Source organism: Candoia aspera, chromosome 4 (assembly GCF_035149785.1).
Source record: "Candoia aspera isolate rCanAsp1 chromosome 4, rCanAsp1.hap2, whole genome shotgun sequence".
NCBI classification, from domain to species: domain Eukaryota; kingdom Metazoa; phylum Chordata; class Lepidosauria; order Squamata; family Boidae; genus Candoia; species Candoia aspera.
Genome location: NC_086156.1, coordinates 48,286,203 through 48,311,060, shown reverse-complemented (window position 1 = coordinate 48,311,060; position 24,858 = coordinate 48,286,203). Strand labels below are relative to the sequence as shown.

Genomic DNA, 24,858 nt, shown 5'->3' with positions numbered 1-24,858 from the left:
AGAAGTTAGATCTCAACATAAAGTAGGATGAAGGTGATTATGAAACAGGTGTTCGTGAGGAAGATAGCTTAGAATAAATATCAAAATAGGTCCAGCAATAGGAAGACCTTACAAAAATAGAGATGGGAAATCCATTGAGACATTAAAGCAAGGAGATAAACAGAGCCTCAATAATGTCATATGGAGTTTATTGATTTAAAACAGGTTGTCAGTCCTTTTGGGTCCTCACAGGTGCCTGTGTGGGATCATACTTGACAGCCCAAGAGCACAGCATACTGAAATAGCTGAACTCTTGTGAGAATTCTGCAAGATCTTTCATGAGATTACTAATAGCTCATGAGATTTCAGCATACTTGTGAATTTAAGCATATACTTTGAAGGACTTCCAAAGTGCTGTGAAACCTATGGACACATCATTTAAAATAACACATAGAATGTTATTGCAGATCTCTAGAAGATCAATGTAGAAGAGCTTACAAGTAAGTCTTCAAGCATGCTTATATTATAGGATGAATCCTGAATGTCTGGTCAAACAGGGAAGTTTCATAATACGTAACTGGTCATTTTGCAGTGGTGTCACCTGTTTGAGAAACATCACTTCCATTCTGTTTTCCTAGAAAGTTCTCTTATACCGTTTACAGTTAAATGAATTGGAGCTTCTCATTAACCTGAGGGGAGCTTTGCCAGGACAAGGTCTGGAGGCTTGTTTGTTTGTTTATTTTAAGACAATCCTGTCTACCATCTTACATTGTTTACACATCATTTAAATAAACAAAACAGATATGAATGTATAAGCCGTCTGTGCAAGTAACTGTGGTGCATGGCCGTAATTACTTATTTATTATGAATTTGGGGATCCTGTTACGGATTTTGCCTGGCTCCTAAGTTTATGGTTTATGAAATAGTTTATGTATTTATGACCAGTACATCTCTTCGTATTCATTCATGCCAAAAGTACATGCTCATCCTTTTTTTAATAAAGAGGAAGAAAATCCTCTGCCCCCATCTCAGCAATGGCTTCTGAACGTTGCAGTTAGAGGCCCCTACCCGCATCTTTCTTGCTTTCTTTGGAACAGCATCTTTAATGTATCTGAGCTTTTAGTGACTACTTAAACACATTCTTGACAGAGATTTGGCAGTACAGATTTCCCTTTATTCTGATAATTCTTGCTTCTAGTTAATGGCTCTGTTTAAATGTATGGAGAAGTGAAGATCCAGACTTTCTGGTTAAAGCTGATTTTATCTAATTTCTCCTCCTGCCTTCTCTACTCACTGCCAAATGCAATGAAAAAAAAGTCCAATGTAACTAGATTTGTGCCACTAGTTAAGAATGGCACTGGGGTAGGTGTGGGGATTATAAGAAAACCAAAATAATTTTTCCTTGTTTGGTAAGGCTTTTTTTTCTTCTCATCCTTACAATCCATACAGGGCCTTTTATAACACCGGGCTATAATGGATGAAACATGATTTAATTTGAGAAAGCAACAGAAAAAGTGGAGTGGGTAGAATGATATACAAAGAAAAATTCTCTCCCTCCACATCACATTTTACTATTCATGACATTTCTGAAGATACTGCCTACATGGTATGAATCATGTTAGACCATAACATTTTTTCAAAGGATATTCTGGAATGATTTAAGGATCATATCTAGCTGGAGCAGAAAATGGGCACAGCTCCAAAGGTTTCTTTGGAATTACACATACTTGATTTAGGGGATGAATATTCAGCAGCTCTTTTGAAATAGTAGAATAGGTAATGCAATATCTTTTTCAAGCCAGCTCTGGGTTGGCAGAAAGTCATGCAAGTTTTCAACCTGGGTAGACCTCTTCATGAGGCAGACAGGGAAGATAGGGTTTTTGTCTGTTCACTGTATTAATGCTCAGTTAAATTTGGAACATTGGCACGTCATTTGGGCTAGATAGAATAGGACCATAACATTGCATGCCCACACTTAGGATACTGCAGCACTTTTCCTTAGGTAGGCAGTTCAGCATTGGTGGTATTAATTGGAAGCAGTAAAATTTAGCATCAGTAATTTGGTGGAGAGAGTATGGACTGGCCTCAGTGAATCCATCCCTTGGGGGTGGTAATATATAGGTAATTACAGTGAGCTTTGGGCAGGTTCAAGAATATATGAGAAATGTAGACCAGAATTGCTACAAAGGAAAGAAGAAAAAAAGGTGGAACAAAACAAAGGAGGCAGTTCCAAAGGGTTTGTTTTTTCATACAGTAAGTCTAAAGACACAGCTGTAGGGAATCTTCAAGCTAGTGATCTCCCAACACTCAAACTGTCATTAAGTGTACATTGGGACAATTCAATTCATAGCTGAGGCTGGGCTTGCCATTGTAGTGCAGAATATGGTTGCATAAACATCATGACCATCTGTTGGCTATAGACTGTGACATCGGTGGTACTGAAATATATAGCAAACATACAACTGTTTTTAAAGCAGTGTAGCAACTTGCAGGCTGCAGGCCCAGACATCCCTCCATCTTTTTTGGGTGGGGGTGGGGAATGGATACCAGAATCCCCCACAGATGGTTCAGTTTCCTCCTAATTCTTAGCAGAAAGTGCAATGCCTAATGTGCTAACTCTCTGGTAGACATAAGGTCATGTAAAACTCCTCCAAAGAAAAATGAGTAGAAATCAGGCCCAAAAATACCATCCTTGCCCCCTTAGGTGATGTTATAATTTTAAAGGTAGAGTGACTATAGATTAGGAGATTGCTAATTAATAGTATTATAGATTGATCAATTCTGGAAGAAGCATCTGTTTTAATTCTGATTCCAACTATTTATGGAAAGTCAGGGTTTCAGCAGGACCAAAAGGCTCTGGTATAGAAGAACTTCAATTCCACCTGCTGAAGAAATGGTGATAGTGAACAATTTAAATGAGTTTATATGTTATACCAACCAACTGTGCATACCAAAGTCACAAACTGCTCTGCATAGCAAAAAGGAAAAATTCTTAAGTTGCTCAAGTACTTTTAACCACTGTCTTCTCCTGAAAGTGCTAAATAGGTGATATATCCAAAGTTACTTGGATTTTTTAATTCTAGTATTTATAGCAGGGATAAGGAGATTGAAGCAAGGCTAAATATTTATACATGGTTGAGATCTCTGCTAAGGACCTGCCTTTCCTAAATGTTTTAAATCTCCTATTTGACACTATTACTATTGTATGACCAGCAACTAGTGCATAGGATGCAGACTCCTGCAAGGCAGCAATAGTGAAAGTTGGGAGGCCACAGGTATCACCCATTACACATGGAAACAAGTTTTCAGCAGGAAACAATGCTTTCTCAGTGGTTATATGCAAAGTGACATGGATCTCCATTGTCAAATGAGGCAATGAGACTATAGCATTGAAAATGTGATGTAAGCACCAAAGTGGAATAGTTGTGCTGGTAGGAAATGATTATGAAAAATGGAGTGGAGATTATGTGACCCTCTCTTAATCATCTATACCTACAAACATTCTGGGTGACATGACAAAAAATTATGGTTGCCAAAATCAAGAATGTTTACAGGCTTCAGAACAATTTAAAAAATATCTCTAAAGCTGAACCCAGAATACGCCGGAACAGAACAATTAATAGATAGGCTGTGGAGAATGAAACAAAACTTGAAGGAAGGTTCCTGGCTATTTGAACAAAACAAAGTTAACTGTATTGAGTCAAAACAGGTGGTAGCACCTAACTTAGCTTGGTTGAACTGAAAAACCCTAAAGAGAATCAGATCTGGTTAAATTTGGATGGGGGAATCTTATTAAATCCCAGGGCTGTAGGCTAGACTGGGAAGTTGAAAAAGCATCTTAGGAGAAGGTTCTGGGAAGCCACTTCCATATTGCTACCAAGAAACAACATGGAATATCCATGTAGTCACCAAAAGTTGAACTCAACTTGAAAAAGACTTTAGTCAAGAGTTATGATATAGAGACAGTTATTAGAATGCAATTCCTAAAATATATTGGAGTCTGATCTCTGGTGGGGATGTGAATGCTTCAGGATTGAGTTGTCTCACTAAGGATCTGGCTTGGCTAATTTACTGAGCACCTAGTCCACCAGCCACCTAAGTGGTGGCGAGATAATCACCCTGATATTTACATCAATGAAGGAAGAACTTAAACCATCTTGATATATGAGAAGTTAGGATGGTATAGAAATGTTGTAATAAATAATAAAGACCTTTTAAACCATCAGAAATTCCTTTCTGTTCCTGGCTGATTTTCAGGTCTCTGACTTTGCTCCCATTTTTGGAAACAATAGATTCTTGAGTTCAGGTGTCAAAATAATATCAATAAAAATATAAAACCACCATCATAGATGAAAAGACCTCCATCATATCTAGAAGAACACATATATGAATCATTTTGAGAGCAGACACTATTCTGATAGCAGCTGATACTCTGTTTGAAAACTCATATTTTTCTGTTCATTCTTTATGGTCATTGCTGTTGAAATAATTGCAGATTTGGCCTGCTTAGCGGGTAATGAATCATGTTTTATAATATAAAAGACACAGAAGGAATAAAGCATAATGTGATAGTTGGGAAGTGGGAATTTTTTTCTCTTTAAAAAAACCCAGGAGGTTCACATGTGCTAAAAATGTTGAATTATCCTTCAGAAGTACTTTGGCTCAAGCTATAGGAAACAAAGAAAAGTAGCTCAGAGCCTCTTCATTAGTTTTATGATTTGACATTCTTCTTTCTACTTTGATTCCTCTTCCCCCACCCTATTTTTGAGGTCTCTAATTATGACACATGATTGATTAAAGTGGCCAATGGCATCTGGCATATGGGCTTGTGTGTGATGTAGCAGACCAAACCCGTAATTATAGCTGAGGCTTGCTGCAAAGAGAGGCCCTGCGTGCTACGCTTGAGGAAGGAATTTCCAGTAGTAAAATTTTATTTCTGAAAAGAAATGATGCAGGGCAAGGTTGGGGATAAATAGCAGAGAAGGTGTAAATATCTGAAGAGGTTGTTCACTGCTTTTGTTATTTTAGTATTAGGGTTCCTATTATCACCTGCCTTGGCCATTGGATTTTTCTTTATTAGAAACAAGCTAAGTCACACAGATGTACAGCGGTCATGCTATTGCATTAACGAGGCCTAGATTCGGTCTTAGATGACAGAACATACCCAGGGGGCTTCTTTTTAAGGATAATCATTTTGATCAAGTTTAATGCAGCTGCTTTTTGGCCCAGAAGCTGAAACGGATGTAGAATATTATTAAGTGGGGGGATAAAAAGGATCGTGTAGCCCTGATCCTAAATGGAGTGCACTGATTGTCTATACCTACCAGGTCCAATTCAGGTTATTGATAGTAGGGCATAAATGCCTTAGGACCCCAGTGCTTAAAAATGTCTCTCTCTCAGTACTGGTCGCTTTGGGTTTTGAGAATTGTCAGGAAGGGTTTGCTCAAGATCTTGCCTGTGATACGGCCCCTAGTGCAATGACTTGAGAACTCCTTCTTGGTGATCTGAGTACAAGAGTAGAGGTCCTTCCTTCTTTAGTTATGGCTGGTGTTGATTCTTGTTAGTTGTTTGGTCATGTCTTTACAGTAGTAGCATCTGCGACTTTTGGGTGTAAGGAGCGCGTGGAATGGTTGGAATGCAGTGAGGCTTTATGACTCCACCATGGGAATAATTTGAGGATGTTTGTGGCTCCACCTTGGGAATAATTTGAGGAAAACCAAATAGGATATTTTATGCATAATAATAGATCCCCACTTATATTGGTTTAGACCAGTGTTTCTCAACCTTGGCAGACTGAAGATGTGTGGACTTCAACTCCCAGAATTTTTGAGAAACACTGGGTTAGACATAATACTAAAATATGAAAACAAACCACAGTGAGCCTCTAAAATGCCAGCTTAATTGTGGCTTGTTTTAAATAACCATAGTTAAGATTAAACACAACTTAGAATATAGACGAAAGTGTTTCATTGAAATATATATTCCAAAGCAGGAACAGAAACTCTCATCCTTCCATTTGGAGAACAAAGGGGGAAATCTGCTCGCCCAAGACATTCTGAGGATAAGTTTTTGACTTACAATGCCAAAACATCCTATTTAATGTTTACCTTTGAAATTAATAGTGCTTCTTGTTTCTGGTGTTATTTTATTTTCTTTCATACTTGATATGGTCAAAAGACTAAATCAATAAAGTATCTGTCTATCTATCCTGGTGTTGCCTGGATTGTTTCCTTGAATTGCAGCGTACTTGTTTTAATTATTGTTTTCTCTCAGTAGAATGGAGTTCACAAAAACCATCATTCTCTTTATTTTGGTTCAAAATACATACATACATATTTTAAAAATCTAACTATAACAACAAGTTGTTCAACAACTATGGTTGAACAGCCATGACTAAATATTTTTCTTCACACAAGGAAGCCCTGGACCAAGTAGCCTAAAAGTTCCTTCTATAGTTTACACCAATATTATCATTTCTGCCATATACTGAAAAGTAGCCTTAACATGAAACAATTCATATGTTTCCATTGGCATAACTATATCCAGATTCGGTCTCTTAAGCTTGCCATTGATTTCTTTCTCCCTGATTTTCCAGCTGACCTCTGCTGCACGTGTGATACAAAAAAAGAACAGTACCTGTTTGCATGAAGGGAGTCATCGTGTCTTCTCTGGGTCACAAATATTACTTGTTGAGAGAGGAGAAAATCCCCAAACATGATTTTATTGGCAGAAAACAGAGAGTAATGTTAGATTTTTATTTATATATATTTTGCTTTCTGTTTTTGCACCTGACAGAACAAGGAAGTGACATGCAAACGCGAGAAGTGTCCTGTACTTTCGAAGATGTGTGCTCTGGTTATTAAGCAGAGAGGAACGTGCTGTGAGAGATGTAAAGGTGTAGTGTTTTCTCATTTTTTAATTAATACTAATTTTATAATGTAACCTTTAATAATTGCTAGTAAAAACTCTTTATGTGTGAATGGCTGATTGAACATTTAATATTTTGTTTGTGGTTTTAGTCAAGAGAATCAAGATGGGTCCATGATGAGAACTGTAAAATGGGATTAAAATCAAAAACTCCTTGGTTTTTATAGCCGTTGTATTAACTGGGCAGCCAGCCTCTGTTGGAAGGGAGTGCTGTATTCTTCTAATGAAAAAGATGGTGTTCTGGGCATTGACGGTTGCTCTTCGGGCTGATTGCCTTCCTGCTGTTATACCAAGTGGCCAGTAGATGTTTTACCAGATCTATCATTGACTGCAAAAAGATTGATAGCAAGCTGTCTTTGTCCTCATCATCATTAACATACTGTATAGCGCCATAATATGGAGAGAATGTGCACTATCACCTGTCACAGAGTATTTGATAGATGTTATGGTGTCCACTTAAGAACATTTGCCTGATCACTTCATCAACAAGCTAATCTGGTTCTCCTTCAGATGATTGTTTTCTTCTGTGTTCTGCAGAACTCCAAATGGCATTTAATTCTAAAATAATATGTTCAGTGAACAGTTGAAGTTTTGTACTTTCCATGTAAAAGGTGATAGAAGATATTTTTGAGAGGAAAAAAAGTGAGATTAAGGTGTTACATGTCAAGTAACTGCTTATAACTAGACATTATTTGAAAGTAAATATACAAAAATATGTACTTGCAGTAATATATTAATGATAGATATATGGGGACTTCAGATAACTTCATAAATGCTATGTTGTTTTCACAAACACTCAGTATTGCCAGCCAGGGGCCAGCAAAGACATTTTCCTTTCTCATAAGGCTAAACTTTCAATGCCCTTCTGTCTGCTAACCTGATACACTTATTAATAACATTTGATCTGATACACTTATTAATAGCATTTATTTATTATTAGATTTATATTACTGCCCCTCTCCCCCAATGGGCCAAATATGTAAACTCTTTGTAAAATTCCTCAAACTGCTGTAGTGTACTCTATATATGAATTAATTTGGAAAAACAGAGATAAATGGATTTCTGAACTCCAAACCCAATGCAAAAATAACCACAACATACTGGGGAAAAAAGACAGCAGAATTTGTTCCATGATGTCATTTCATCTTTATACTCTTTTCTGACATGGAACCTTCAGTTTTATGAAAGCATGCTGCAAAATCAGCTGGAATCCATCAGTTTATATTAAATGCTGGCTTTAAAACAAAGGAGAAAATACTTTTCTAGATGATGACTGTGAACTGTGTGCGTTGAAAAATTATTTTCTCACTTGATTTGCCCATAAGGTCCCTGTCACCTCTCACTAGGTCACTGTGCTCACTCAGTGGAGCACGTCTGTGCATTTGCTGCTCCCAGATCATCAGCTGAGCTCTAAGAGTGCTTTAAAGGGTATGCGTCTCACTGAACAGACAAATACGGAGGGCCTTTTTCATTTCAACTTACCACATTAAATTATTTATTTCTTACATACACCCATGGTTATTTATGTCCTCTGAAGCAGGTTACTGTAGATTTTATGTGCTTGACCACTTCCTTTATATAAGACCTTTGGAAAGCTGTTTTCTTTTTCAGTGTAGATGCGTGCCTCTGAAGAGCATAAGTCAGAAAATGCTGATCTACGCTTTGGGTCTGCTCCTATCTTTGGGAAGATTGTTGAAAACTGTGAAGGACATCTCAGACTTATATGCACATATAAGGACTACTGGAAAGGACAGAAGAAGTGGCTGTGATACTGGGAAGTGCAGCTGCTGGATTTAGAACACCTCATGCAACTGGAATAACTACAGTCATGGATGCTTTGCTCAAGCAGCCATGCATTTGTTAGTCACTGCAGCAGAGAGCCATGCTTATTAGATAAGCCATACTTATTCAGGATTTGGGATGTCTTTCAAATAGAGGTGTACAACTTGATGCCTTGTGATTCCCAAAAGCCTTGGGTGTGGTCCATAGAATCCCTCCCCAGACTACTGAATCCACCAAATATTTCATTGTATAGAAAGGGGGAAATTATTAAAGACACAGGGAGTAATGTATTATCTCTATTTATTTTATAAATATAAAATCATATATTAACTTTATTTAACTGTAAATGAAATCAGATTTAGTTTTTCTCCCAGCCCCACCCTTCTGTTTGGACTGTCTCTGGATGCTTTTTAGAGTATAGTCCCTGGTGTGCTATTCAAAGAGCAAGTGTGGCCTTCAACATAAAGAAAGTCATGCACCTCTACATTTGATCCTCCCATCATGGCTTGTGAAAACAGTGCTACTGTAGATCAAATGGGCTTGTCTTCATTTTTCACTACATTTTGGAACACAAGGATAGAACCACTGCCTCCTAACAGAGAGTGAATTATAACAAGGGTTAACAGTTTAACAAAGGATAAAAGGGAATTTTAACTATATTGCAACAAAGGTTCTTTTAACTAAGATTAGATCTATAACCTTCTTCCAATGCAAGGAATCAGGTCTGGTGCCAGGGAAGGTGAAGTAATGACTCTGAACAAAATTGCTTAAGCATGTGGAGAGTGAAATGTTTTTTGTGATGGAGCAACCACAACCAGCCCAAACATATCTGAGATGTCAGGGAATGATTTCCAATCACAGTCACCACTTATAGAAAGGTGTAAGTTCATCAGGCCTCATCTTTAGAAGTTGGTAACTAAAGAAGTTCAGATCTCAGTTGTTGCATTTGGACCCCTTTAAAATTAGTGTGAGAAGGTAGACATTATGATTTAACTTTTGGCTTCCAGTAAGAACAATATCTAGATCCAACCTAGAGTATTGACTAATACTATCTTAATCAACTCTTTGTAATGAAGGAATTGAACCATGAATTTTTAAAGCTGTTTTCAGTTGTAGCAGTAAGACAAAAATGCTATTTCCCTGCCTCTCATTTATTCAGTTTATTTAACCAGAACATATGAGATCACGGATTATTATAGGAATGGATTTGGCAGCCTTTCATTATTTCGTTGGATGGAGATATGTCATTTTAATTTGGGTCTGACTCCATCTACAACAGTGTATAATTGCTTTCTGAATAAGTATTTGTTATTAGTGGATTGGAGAGAGGTAAGGTGAGTTTATGATGGCAATATAAACCTTCCATTGATCTTAATATGAGTGCAGGGCAGATATCATTAAAATCAGAGATACATAGTTTTAAGAGTGAATCCAGTTATTTAATTCAGTTTGTTGAGCAGGATTTGTAAAGCTTCAGTTCCCAATTTTTCTTTAAGAACCAACCATAGTATCTCACAACAGCTTAAGAACATGTCTTTTTCTGCCTTTCCTACACAAGTTAATTTGCAGTTGCATAGAAAACTCAGGTCAGATCTATACACAGACTTAAAATGCTTTGTTAGCATTTTACTAACCTGTGCTCAGAGTAAAGCTTGGAAATTAGTATCGTAGTTAGAAGTAACTTTGTAGTAATCTATTGCAGCCCCACAGCAAATGTACGAAATCTGGTACTACAGTATCCTTGATGGCTGACCATCCAGGACCCACTTAAATTTCTCTGATGAAACAGAGCCTTTTCTGTGGAGTCCTCGGTGCTCTCTGAGCCTGGTTGTTTGCTTGCAGATGTTTCATTGCCCAACTAGGTAACATCATCAGTGCAAGAAAGTGTGGGGTTTGCTGCCTGGTTATATATAGTAGCATTGACTACTTTTGATTTCCAAACAATTCAAAATCCAAATCCAAAATGCTAAGGAATTCCTGGAAGCTTGGCATTGAGACAAATCAGCTATCAATAGACACATAGAAATAAACCACATTTATAAATCATTCAAAAGAAACAATAAAAAACTAGGAAGGAAACAAAAGGATTAGAACGCATCGCCTCCAGCAACACTTAAGTAAGCAGGGTTCAGCACCAGAAGAACAATCGGGCAGAAAACAATACTCTAATCATGGAACCACCAAGGAGGAAACTACACCCTCACCAAAACTGGCAGGGCAAGCTACTAGATATAAACAGGCAGCAAACCCCACACTCAACTCGCACTGATGGTGTTACCTAGTTGGGTCATGAAACGTCTGCAAGCAAACGATTCAGCTCAGAGAGCACCAAGGACTCCATGGTTCAACCCTGAGCTACATATGTTCTCTTCTGTGAGAGCCTTTTCTACTGGGATGTTCTTTATAATGTTTAGTCAAATTCCCTTTTTCTCATAATTTGAACCAATTGGTCTAGCTTGGATTAAAGTAGCACCCATTTAATCTTATTTGGTATGTTTTAGAAACTGTCCATGATATTTGTGAGAATCCCTCTTATGTGTAATCTGTAATTTGTAATTTAAATAACAGTTGTTACAATATAAAGTTTTCAAAGGATAGGAACTTTTGTAACTGGAGATAGGCACAGCTGTATCCCCAGTCCAAAAATCCAAGGGAATTTTTCAATTATAGTTCGATTTTCAGAAAGTCAGTCTGGACTTTAGACTGGACCCATGAAAACTGACATCAGATTACTTTGCCATATATGTATACAATAATAGTAGTTGCTTTTAAGGTCCCAGTCAAAATGTATTTTTATGTGGGTTATCAGAAATGATTCATATAGGAAGCTTTCCAAATATGAAAAATCCCAACTTCATTAATAACATGACTGTTCTCAGAATGAAGATCCAGAGGATCAGCTTTAGCAACCATCATCCTTTGTAGCTTATGTATCTCATTTTCCCACATGTCTTGGGACAAGAAAAAAATCCTTTACCCTGATGTACTATGACCATATAGTAACCAAGTCTCCCTTGAATTAAAAGTATGGAAATGATTTGCCATGGTCATCTTTTGGGATGTTTATCAATTTCTGAATCTGACTTACAGCCCTGCTATTTCTTGGTGGTCTCCTCTCCAGGTACTAAGCAAGTCTGATTCTGCTTACCTTTTTCAAGATCAGTGGGGGTCAACTAGATGCTACCTCCCAGATTCCATAATCTGCATCTTAAAATCTTTAGGTTGTTCTTTTGTTTGTCTCTTAGTCACAATCTGACTGTCTGGTTTGATGGATTTAACATCAGTTTTGGAAAATTGATATGTGATAACATTAAAAATCAGTTCAAACTGCCTGGTATAAATGAATCCTAACTTCTAACTGCAAGGAAAAATTACTGCAGAGTATTCCTTTTCATCTTTGGGAAATGGACTCTGTTCTATCTGCATAGTTACTCTATAACAATTTTTTAAAAAACAGCCTCCATATGGTTGATTTCAAATGGCTCTCATGCCATAGTTTATATATGTAAATTGAGTCTTCGTATTATAAGAGCAAAGAGTTTTAGATGGAAAGATCATTTGTTTACTTGTGTATTTCCCATGTCTCTTAAGAGTAGTTGCCCTTGCCTACCTCTGTAGGAGCATTTTTTCAGTAACTTTTGTTTTGTTACAAACTCATATTTGATATTCATTTGTACGTTCTTGAATTTGTTTGTGATGTTCTTACTATTTGGTGACTAAGAGTTGATACAGGACTGTGGGTGAACTATAACCAGTGCTTCTATGAATGCATCCCTGAGGAGCATTTTTCTGCTCTGCAGCAATGCCATATCAGTGACTCATATTGAAACTGTGATTCACTGTATCTGGTAAAGCCATTTCAGCATCACTGGATGCAAGCTCACTTCATCATGTTTTGTGAGTATGCAAGAATAACACATTATATATACCTTCTTTTTGCTATTCAGTACCCCAGTTTTTCAGCATAATTGAAAAACGTTATTTAGTTCTCAGTAATGCTGAAATCCTTCTGATTTTGCATCATTCCCCTAAATCCTCCTCTTCCTCCTCCTCCTCCTCTATTATGACTAAGGTTGAGGAATATTAAACACTATAAAGATAATATGTAAAGTTTTAACTTTATTATAAGTTGAGGACATCAAGGTGATCAACAAAGAGAGTGAGTTGTAAGTCTCAGAGACCTTGCCACATCTTTACTGCCACTGCACAGTATTTTGCTACCATCTGGGTTATAGAGGATTTGAGGTTTGAAGCAAAGTAAACTCATATAAAAGTTACCTGTTTTGTCAGAGTACTAATGAATTGGCTAAGATATAAGCACTGTTGATATCCCTATAGATAATACAGTAAAATAACAGCAAGTAATTTTTCCTTGCAGTTAGAAGTTAGGATTCATTTATTCTGGGCAGTTTGAACTGATTTTTAATGTTATCACGTATCAATTTACCAAAAATGATGTTAAATCCATTAAACCAGACAGTCAGATAGAACATTTGAGCTGTTTAAAATCCATATCTTCACTGTTCAAGTCATTAATAAAAAGAGACTTTGGTAAACTTGTTCTTTCATCCTCATGCTCAGCTCCTAATTTCTGCTGTTTGAATCTGAACCCTTTTTTTTTTGGTAATATCGCCTAACCTTCATGCTTTCAGTTTAAATTAGAAACATTGTAGGTAATTATTTTGGAATGCTTTGCAAAAATCAAGAGATTAATTTTCTTTATTTGTTCCATTTTTTACCCTTTATTTCAAGTCGCCTTTACTATTTAGCAGCCCTTATGAAAGTAAACTCAAATTTAGAGATGGGACTTCATTAATATGTCAGAAGATATTATGACCTAGTTGGCAAATAGTGTGGTGCACCAGTAGGAGTTGGTCCCTGAATATAGGAACATCCAGGTTCACTTCCCTATCAGCCAGAAGGCTTAGTCATTTTGCTGTCCCTGGTGAAGGACAACATGTGACACTCAGAAAATAAGCAGACTAGCAGTTAAATCTTAATTTATCACTGATGGCAGAATAGCATCTTCCACTGCATGGAAGAATGTTAGGATTCCTTTGTGGAATGCAGGACAGACTGGCATAAACACTCTGTTCTCCAATAGAAGAAAGAAGACTCAGGAGGAGGACTGGTATAGGGTTACGGGTGAATGATGCCATGTCCAGCAGTGTCCAGCAGTAAAGCTATGGATTCTTTATAAAATTAATCAGCACAGCAAGATTCCTAATGGAGGCTATTTTATTGTAATGATCATCTGCAGCCCAAGTTTTAGTTGAAGCACATACTTTTCACCACCACCTGTTCTAGTGTAAGGGGAAATTTATGCCAGGATTTCCTTAACTGAAAATGCTTTTTGATAAGCTTGATGGCTAGTAGCTATACTGACTATGGCATAATGTGAAATTAAATATGTTTGATCTTTTTTATTTATGGCACATCTAAGGAAGGGCATGCTCCCAATTTCATGCACACAGATACTCACACATATATAACTTTATTGAGGAGGCCTGTGGTAAACAGCTGATCTGCATAAGTATGTGATGTCCTTGTCAAAGTTAACCGGGAAGAACTTAGAACTTGGAATTTGTAGCCTGTTTCAGATTTTGATTTCAAGTCCTTGGTTCTTGGGGTACATGGTAGACTGAAAGGATGAACAAAGATTTGATGTGGTTGACAGAAGAAGTCCGCTTCCAGTCCATTAACTATGATTAAGGGTTATACCTACTTGTCCTTTAACTGATAAATGAAGGAGAATGTTTTCATGGTTAGTATTAATAAAACTTGGGATTTACTTAGGCAGTGCAACTAATGTTACTTTGTGGTAAAAATATGTGAACATGGATCAAATATCCTCCATATAAAGAATGTGTAGTTCTTTAAGTTAGTCAACATATTAATATTTATGAAATACAGATTTTTAGGGCATTTTTGGTCTTTAAGATATTCTAGTATGAAGTCTCCCCAAGGAATAATTTATCATGAATTAAATATAACATGTCCTTGATTTTTTCCTCCTGTTGTTTATTTTTCATGCCAACAGAAACAAAAGGAGAAGTAGTAAGAGAAAACAAATGAGAGAAATCCATCATTGGAAATGAGGGTTATGGAACAATTTACAATTCTTTACCATGAACGTTTCCTCTTGGGGGAATAGGAAATTTATTTATAAAATTCCTGCTAACCTAAAATAAGCAGAACTCCCTGAGGAATTTTTAGTTTCAGAATGAAATAAAAGGATAGGCAATGTCAGACAGACAGAGAGTTTGGTGATGCAGTTGGAAGAAAATACAACATAAGAGAAGAGTAATCTGAAAAGTTTGTGTCCTGATGGGTTATTTAGGACTGAAAGGCCATTTCTTGAGAAGGTGTTGATTGCAACATTTCCAGGGAAAAAGATCTCTGTATGAGTGAAAAAGGAGTTTGGCAGCAGCACGCAAGGTAGAATTTCCTCTAAGGAGATAGTGCAAGGAACAGAAGAAAAAATGGATACAAGTAACCACAGCTGGGAACTGCAGAACCACAGCTGTGAACTGCAGTGCTTGTGATATATTTATGTTCTTATCTGAAAACAAGAAAATATAAGTGTGTAGCAAAAGCAAATTCATTGCCGCGCTTGCAGATAAACTAAGATGAGTGGAACAAGTGACCACATTTCAGCTCATAAGAAGGTGAAGATTTCTTAGACTAACCAATGAAGGTGCTAGAGCAAGTGCTATAAAAGGAAGTGACCTTCCAGAAGGAAGAGAATTGTGCTCAGTGGATGATGGTTTCAACCAGAAGAAAAAGCAGGAAGATATTTTGAATCATGAGAATTGAGGAACAGCTTTTAGGCTGCTGCAGAAGAAATAGAAGAAACAAGAAAGGGGATGTTGGGTTCCTGAAGAGCAACGGCAGTGCACTTTCCACCTGCAAGAGGACAAATAGAAGAATTGAAGATGGTGATTCATACTACTAGGAAGAAAAGCTAGTATGTGCTTCAGTGGCTTAAGAAATGTACTGTTGCTTGGAAGTATGAATCAGAGTTGGGTTTTTTAAAATTAAACTTTATTAAATATTTTCAACATATAAAAGCTAAAAGGCATGAAACAAAAAACCTACAAAAAAGAAAGAAACGGAAAACTGAAAAGGTGCGAAAATACAAAGAAGACCTTCAAGTGTTCAGGTCTTCTTAGAATCAGAGTTGTTTTGTAGAAACTTCCAAGGTTCATTGTACCCACTGACAGATACCTCTTTCTGTTCATGTGGGAACAAATGAACAGGAAGAAAGAATGGTAATGCCAAGATCAGTTACAACCACATTATGTCAGACCTCAGATCTCTAGAATGGGAATTGAAAAAAGGAGGATTATTTTGTGACTGGCTATGGAAATGGTCTGGTGGGAAGGATCTGATTTCTAGGACTGAGGTCTGCATTACCTGATCAACTACTAGCATAAGAGGGGATGTACGTATATCATAAGAAAAGAGAAGATATTTGGTCAAAACTTCACAGTCACCCAGGAGACCTTTAAACTGAATCCAGTGGAGCATGGAAACTTAGAAATAAGAACTTCTCTTTTGGGGGAGATGGGCGGTGGCTAAATTTGAATAATGAATAAATAAATATACACTACATTTGTATACTACAGAAGTCAGTGAGAATAGCCATGCTGAGGGCCATTAAGCCACAATGAACACAATCAGAAGGTTGATTCATAAAGTTGATGACATCCGTTGTCTGTATACTAATAGGACTATTAGATATAAATACTTTGTATGGGCTGTTAGCCTTAAAAGTAATGAGTGGAAAGGCAAGTTACAAAAGTCTCTGTAGAACGTACAAGAGAGAGCATCATGTTCAATAATTTTAGTTTGTCCATTATCTCATGGACACAGGCAATCCGTAAAGGAGGTCTTCCTGTATCTTCTCTGAGTACAGTTGAAGGGAGAATATTGCAACAGACAAAAATAAAGGCACTCCTATGTTTAAGGACCTCTATGTGCATAAAGTATCTTCAGGTGCTACTATATATCTTCATTTTCACTAATAGGGAAATTTGGGATTGTGGCAAGGTTTGATTACTGCTCCATTCATATGTACTCTAGCCTTGAGAGTAGGTGACACGAAGATAACCCAGATAATGACAGTTTCTTCAATATGTTTCTTCTCCATAGAGTTTGGTATTCATCAGCTAATGTTAACATTAATGTTATAATGTTATTGAAACTAGTCCAGCTGGAGAAAGGGATAGTTGTAACCAGTAACTTAAGCATGGACAACCAAACTCTGGCCTCCATTTTCACCATGCTTATTTTCAGTTATAGGCCAGCATTTGAACCACAACAAGGTAGCTGAAAAATAGCTCTTCAGAACTTATCTATACCTCCTCCAGAGGGACAGAATCAGAAAAAGGGCAAAATCAGGAAATGGGCTCATCTGAGCTCCATGAAGAAGTTGCACAAGACTTAGATTCAGAGAGTTTAAGGGTCACAGATACATAATAACCTCCTTTAGTCCTGAAAACTTTAAAATGACACCAGCATCTTTCTGGAGAGTCTGGGTTATGTAATTGTTATGGGCCATCTCAAACAAGAATTATGAAAGTCCAAAACCAAGTTATTTAAATAATTCACCATGTCATTTATATAAAACTTCAAGTGGGAAAGGATGCAGTCTTGTCTCAGACTTTTACTAGTTGGAACTGTAATTGGTGAGCGCTCTAGAAGATTGCATCTGATTTTCAGAGATGAATTGGCCTTAATTGTATGAATAAGTAGTATTAGGCATCGATCAGTTGTCTTACCTTCTGCCACAGTTTTCCTCAGAGGTAGAGTCAAATGCTGACTTCAACACCATAAAAGCTGTGTATAAGGATACCATTGTTCTTTTAGAATGCTTCTGGATCAAGTGCTGGAGTACAAGGCACTGGTCAAAAGTGGATTGATCTAGCCTGAAACCTGCCTGGTCTTACTCTAAAATACTTTTTTGCGCCAACCAGTCCCTCAATTTCCAGTGTTAGTGCCCAGCACAAAACTTACTGACTGTGCTGAACAAGCTGTTGGATCTGTCATTTACAGGGTTTTCTTTTATTTGGGGATTTGGCAGTACTTAACTATATATATTTATTGTATCTGTATTACAGGGTTTTATAGTTTTATGTATATATATGGAAGCTAAGATTGGAGCCTACCATGCAATGTTATTTTTTTTTTATCAGCTCAGGTAGGATTAGATCATTTCCAGAGTCTCCCCAGGTCTCAATTGGGAAATCAAATTCCTGATCTCTGCTGTCAAAGCAGGCAGCCAGTGACGCAAGGTGCTTAATCCTGCCCAGGGCATTTATGAGTCACTACTTCATCCCTGCAAAGTGTTTCCCAGGCCTTTCATGAGTTACAACTGTCCAGATATGTGGGGTCATTGTTAGGATGGTCCATAGTCATACGGTAAAGTAGAGTTTGTTCTTTTCTGTGTGAACAAGGCATGCCGGCTACTTTGTACCGTATGTTGAAGCAGTTGGTTGTAAGAGCGTTTTTCCTTTAAAAGGTCCTGTGGAGACATTAGTCTTCTGTTTATTTGTAATGCATTATCATTGGCAATAAGATTTTGGTTGATGCTTTAACACATTTGAGATCAATCCATGCTTTTAGACACATACATGGGTGAGTAGTGTGCATGTATATGTAAATATATATAATATTTTTTATTTCATTTAATTAAGCATAATAGAAAGGTAAAAGGAAAAGCAAGCAACTGAAAAAGAAAAAAAGGAAAGGGAAAAAGAAAAAAAGTTTATGAAGACATTTCATATTTATTTATTTAAATTTATTGGCTGCCCAACTCCAGTGGACTCTGTACATATATGCATGCAGATGAAGTTCATGCATGATTGTCCATGCATAATCTGCCTCTGTAAATGTAACTTCAAGTCTTCAATCCCCTGAATAATTGGGGGCCATAAAACGGGCAGTTTGAAATCTCCACAAAAACCCTGATTATAGTAATCCTTGATGGCAAAATGGAGCATTAAAAAGTTTTTGGAGCTTCCTTGTGTCCAGTGCCCTTGTTTATTTCACTGTCAGCAATCTGTAACATAACACTGTATGCCCAACATGGGGAATTAGCACTCTGTTCAGGTAGTTGTGTACTTATTTCTGGAATTGGAAATACCTGTTTTAAGGTGGAAAGGCCCTGAGGGGCAGAACTTTTGCAATACAGTATCTTACTGCAGGCTATTTCCCTTTCGCCCATCTTATCAGTTAAATTTCTCCAGCATGGATCATGGTACTTGTTCTTGTCCTGGTTCTCTTTCCTTCTTCCTTTAATTTATTCTCAACTACTGCTTCTTGTAAATTCATCACTTATTTCTCAAGAAGGACTTTCAGCTCATCTATTTTGTCATTAGCATCCATTAATTGATCAAATATTGAGTTTTTGAAATTATTGAGTCCTTAGTAACCATCCGATCTAGATCTGATTCCAGGCAGAGGATATTGTCTGTATCATTTTATCAATAATAAAAATAAATAGGTATTGCCATCAAAAAGTTGCTTGATTGAAACATGAACTGAGCTTAGTCTAACAAGGCTTGTTGTACTTCAGTCCATGATAATTGTATCATTTTCAAGATGCTCCCAACATGAATGTGGTGGTTGTGATTGTGATTGTCTTATCTGTCTGATTTTAGGACATTTTGATGGCAATACCTATTTGTTTTTATTACTGATATATAGGAAAGAATCAGTGTATCAGAATGAAGATTGTTGTTGTTTATTCGTTTAGTCGCTTCCGACTCTTCGTGACTTCATGGACCAGCCCACGCCAGAGCTTCCTGTCGGTCGTCAACACCCCCAGCTCCCCCAGGGACGAGTCCGTCACCTCTAGAATATCATCCATCCATCTTGCCCTTGGTCGGCCCCTCTTCCTTTTGCCTTCCACTCTCCCTAGCATCAGCATCTTCTCCAGGGTGTCCTGTCTTCTCATTATGTGGCCAAAGTATTTCAGTTTTGCCTTTAATATCATTCCCTCAAGTGAGCAGTCTGGCTTTATTTCCTGGAGTATGGACTGGTTTGATCTTCTTGCAGTCCAAGGCACTCTCAGAATTTTAGAATGAAGATAGGGAATACAAATAATGGCATTAGAATGACCACAAAGTAAAGACTAAGAGCAAGAATAAGTCGAAGAAGTGTGCTGAAAGAGTTCTGAGCCACAGACACAATACTCTAAGATACGCAGCTTCATAAAGAATTGACAAATGAGTTACATACCTTCTTATCTCCTAGTAAGTATGCTCTGCTAGACTGGGAAAGTGAAGAATTATCACCCTTGGGAAACAGAAAACCATTAGGAGAAATAAGACCTGGAGAAGACAATGTCCTCTGCGTGGACTCAGATCTGGATCTGATAGCTAAACATTGTTTACTAATAACTCTAATTTCAATTTTTGATCAATTAATGACTGCTAATGGCAATATACAGTAGATGAGCTGAAAAATGTCATTACCTAATATCTGGAAAACTGTCATTATCAAGAAAGGTTTGCAGGAAATTTATGTTTGCTCACTTTAATACTGTTTCTTCAGTGGTATTGGAAGGCAGATTCAGGAACATCTGCCTCAGTGAGACCACTCACCCTTGTGGTTCAAGTGCTACTAAAATGCTGCAACACATCCTGCTGTAATGTACTTTTTTATGGATAAGCCTAACAGCCTAGTGTTGCTTCTGATGAGGAATATTCCTGGGTTGCCTGATGAATTGTATGTTATATGTCTTCTAGACAAAAAAAACTCAGACAGCATGTTCCAAGCTGCTAAGATTTGCCACTTCTTCTATAGGAGTAGGTGTCCATTTATGGCCAAATAGAATATGGTTGCAGAAATTAAAGTTGCCTGCTCATAATGTGTCTTACTGTAAATTTCATGGTTGCCATTTAGTTGCTGCCTTGTATGTTAGTGTGTGACTGTAATAAAGTTTAATCTATCGGCATGGGTGTCTGTAGAGGCGGTCAAAAAGTCAAGATGGTGACCATAACTGCACAATTGAAGCCCCACCTCTTTTTTATGTGAAACACACAAAAAAGAGGTGGGGCTTCTATGTTGCAGTTGCCATTTTGACTTTTTTTGAGCCCCCTGCCAATTCCCTTGTCTGTCAGTCCTGCCAGTCTGCTGTCTGTTGGACATCAGTCAATCATTCTTTCTGTGTAAGCTTATGCTAAGTGCATCATTTCTAATTATTTCAGTGATCCTTGCCTTTTGTGTTGCAATATGGATAGATGATTGCCTGTTGGCATATTTTCAAATATATCTTCTGACCCATGAGAATTAGCAACTTTCTCTATTTTTTTAAGAGTGCAAACCATGCCTTTAATAACTGATGCTTCATAAAGAGCTTTACAAGCAGATCTTTAGAAACTGAACAGCTCCTGAAGGAATGTGATGTTTTTAATGGATATATAAACTGCTAACTGTTCTATTTATTTGTGTTTTACCCTTAGGTTGCAGTTTTGAAGGAAGTTCATACAACAGCTCAATGTCATGGCAGACTCCAGATCAACCCTGTGTCACACAACAGTGTCAGGTAAGGACAAGAATTAATTGGTGTCAGGAACTTTGAGTTTCTGATAGTTACAAAGTATAAGAAAGAAAGCAAAAGCTATTTCCTATCAATTCATATAGTGAAACTGATCTTGAGTTGGGATTTGCATGAAGAATATAGAAGTTAGTGAAGAATGGAAGGCCCTATTGGCATAAGAGTATCACTGTATATATTCTTTTGCTTGGAGATTTGCCTATGAAAATAGCAAGAAAATAAAGATTTCCCTGAGGAAAGATTCAGGACATTCTGTGAAAGCATTTTTAGACAGAGAAATGGATTCAAGATGTTAACGAAGTGAGGTTATGAATATCTGAAATGTTTGCATTAAATCTGACACTAAGTTTGGGTTTCTCATCCTCCCAAATGTTATAGGGTGCATCTAAACATTACATTACATTACATTTATTGTTTCAATCTATATGGCCACCCACCTCAAATTTATGACTCTGGGTGGCTAACAGTAGTTAAAAACACCATAAAAACATGTAACAGTAAACACACATACGAACACACACACACAATCAGCAGCCAACATAAAAACAAAACTACCACCAACAAATTAACATAGCCATTGTATGGGCTGTGCCACACATCTGGATCCCCACATTCGGTGATAGAATTTTGTCTTTAAGGCCTTGCAAAAGGCCAGCAGACTTGGGGCCAATCTAGTCTCTAGGGGGATGGTGTTCCAGAGGGCAGGACAACGATGTCCTGAGTGATGTGCCAGGACAGAAAAGATTCTCTTCCTGGAGCCACCAGATGACATTCCCTAATAGATGGGACCCAGTCTCTGCCTCTCCTGCCAGACCCGATAGGACAGGTAAACATAACCAGGGACAGGCAGTCCCTCAAATAACTGGGCCCCGTGTTTGCCCAAATACTTATAGATAATAGAAGCCAAATAATAAATTGTGACCTGATTCTTGCCTTTGGAGGCTAAAGTGGCTTCTATGGCTTGCCAGTGCATTTTTGGTTGTGCAGAAATATCCCAGTTCTCGTTACTTGTGATTTGGTGATATCCCTCTAGGATTATTATTCTTCGTAATACTCAGGACAGCCTTTGTACACTGTATACTCTTCATTATTGGCTCATCCCATTAAGCCCTTGTTTATCTACAGCCGCTGTGACCTGAACAGGTTGCTTTTCTGTTTTGTCAGAATATATTCAACCCTTAGATTTTATATTTAGAGTCCCACATAGGATATGTTTATTCTGAAGAGCCAGATACTAAATAACCATTGAAAAAGAAGAGGAAAAAAGGCAAAATTACCTTTAGTTTTAAGTATATGGTGACTGCCATAAAGGATCTCTGTGTACTTAATACAGTATTTGAGGCAGCATGCACAAATCCTAATCAGATGCAACTATCTGTGGGCAAAAACTCCTCAGTGGCATTTGAATATCACTGAATTGCCTCAGTCGTGATGGGGGGAGGAAGAGATTGACATGCACATTTGCTCTTTGCACATTGCAGTGGAATTCTGCAGTACCATCATTTATATCCTGGAGCCTTTCTGCTCCTATCACAAAGCAGAAATGGGCAATTATACTTCCATTTAGGGCTGGAATCTGGACTGTTCAAAAAGTCCCTGCTCCCCACTCATTTAGAAAGCCAAATCTATCCTTTAGGGAATGGTAACTAGTGCACAGAGATCCTGTCATTCCCTTCATGTTGATCAAGATGTTGACTTCTGGGGTAAGGACTGCAGGAAGTGACCATTTACTAGTCTCTATCAGCAGGAGCATCAGAGATAAGAGGCTTCTATTCTGCAGGCCTTTATCTCTCTTTTCATAAGCCTTTCTCCAAAGAATTGGAGTGGAAGGAATGTTTTTATCAGCTCTGTTAGCATCAAAGCAGAGTGGTTGGTTCTCTTCACATTTCCTGTAGCTACACATTTTTGATAAGACTGAAATCTTTTTTACTTCATTAAGAAGCTTTCTTAGTTTCCTGGTGCTTAGCTAGATCTAGCAGGCACAGGCTAGAAAGCTCATGTACTTTTGCGGCGGTTGGATTAATTTTTGATACCATGGTGTGCTGTCACAAAGAAGCTTCACCATATTTGATGTCCATTAGTAGATGCTGAATAGCTAAGGAAGTCCAGAGCGAGACACATCCTGATTCTCACCAGTGATCTGCTGCTTTATGAAACAGCTTTTCATTAAATCAGCACAATGGATTGAATTATAAACATTAATATATAACATTGAATTAGCTGCCTAGAAACAATGTGATTTGGAGAGGGGCACAAAATCAGGTTTCCTGACTATTCAGGTAAAACCATATGGGCAGTATAGGCTTCATATGTTTTGTTTTTTAAATCCATCAAACCTTACATATATTATGTCAAATGTCTGTCTGCATGATGCTGGTAAAATGGAGATTGGGAGCGTGTGTGAAGTGTGCATGTGTAAACTGTCTTCTTTGTACATGGTATTGTACTTCTGGTTTTTGGTGGATGATAATTGTGGCTTTCTTGTGCTGTTTGGCAGGAAGGAGTGATAACAGAATCTGAGGTTCAGTGTATTGTTCATTGTAAAAACCCTTACAAGCAACCAGGGGTGTGTTGCCCCACATGTCCAGGTAAGAGCTGAGAGAGATTGGTTTATATCAACCTAAAGAATAGGAAAGCTGACTTTTTTGCTTTTAATATTTAAGATGTATGGATACATTTGTTTGACCAAGAGTCAGATCTAGCGAGCCTTGTGTGAATGGAAATGGTTGTGTTCCTTCTTGTACTTCATACTTTTAAAACTACCATTTAATTTCTCACCCCCATAACCATTGTCCTTATGCTGTTCTGATATCATGGTGTTTATATTATTTAGCCTTTTCTGTGAGTGGTTGACCAAACAATGATAGATAGATACACATTATTGATTTGTCAGTTGACCAAATCAAAGCATGGGCATCAGCCATAATAAGATACAATAAAATGAGATAAAGTGAGATACAATGAAATGAGGTAAAATAGATTATAGTGAGATGAAATAAATAATATATAGTAAGATAAGATAAAGTAAGGATAAAAAAGTAAGATAAAATAGTATAAGATAAAGTAGAGTGCAGAGATACATAATAAGATGGATACTAAAATTTGAAAACAGTTTGTGTTTAGGTGAATTCATCACCTTTGCATGTAACCCCAATGTGTTCTATAAAATATGTTCTTAGTTGGACAGCTCTGACTGAACTTAACAGTTCTAGTGACTACATATATGTTTGTACCCTGAAGAAAATGACATAATCTTTTCTTAGAGTCCCAATATATGGTTCTGTCAAGTAGTGTCTGTAAGTAATGAACCTTTGCTGTGGCATATAATCGACAGTTGAATAGGACATGTGCAATGACTTCTCCTTCTGATGCTCTACAGACACATGTTCTCTCAAAATATGGCACTTGGTGGAATCGTCTGTATCTGACTATAGAATCTAACTGCTTGAATCTTGCTCTGGTAAGAGCTGTCCTATGGTATTGAGTCAAACCCATTGTCAAGTATTTTTCTGTTAGGAAGGACATTTTATTTTTGGCCAACCATTTCAACAACCTGATGTTTGCAAGTGACTCAATATCAGTTTAGGCATTAACATCCAGAAGTC

The 24,858-nt window shown here is 37.4% G+C and overlaps 1 protein-coding gene across 1 annotated transcript in view; it reads left to right on the top strand.

Moving 5' to 3' along the window:
* Positions 1-24,858, top strand: part of BMPER (BMP binding endothelial regulator) — a 181,550-nt gene that overhangs the window by 29,604 nt on the left and 127,088 nt on the right. Inside the window, exons 3-5 of the mRNA XM_063304049.1 lie at positions 6,775-6,874; positions 21,159-21,241; positions 23,751-23,841. Of these exons, the coding sequence (XP_063160119.1) occupies positions 6,775-6,874; positions 21,159-21,241; positions 23,751-23,841 (274 nt within the window). The remainder of the gene's footprint in view (positions 1-6,774; positions 6,875-21,158; positions 21,242-23,750; positions 23,842-24,858) is intronic.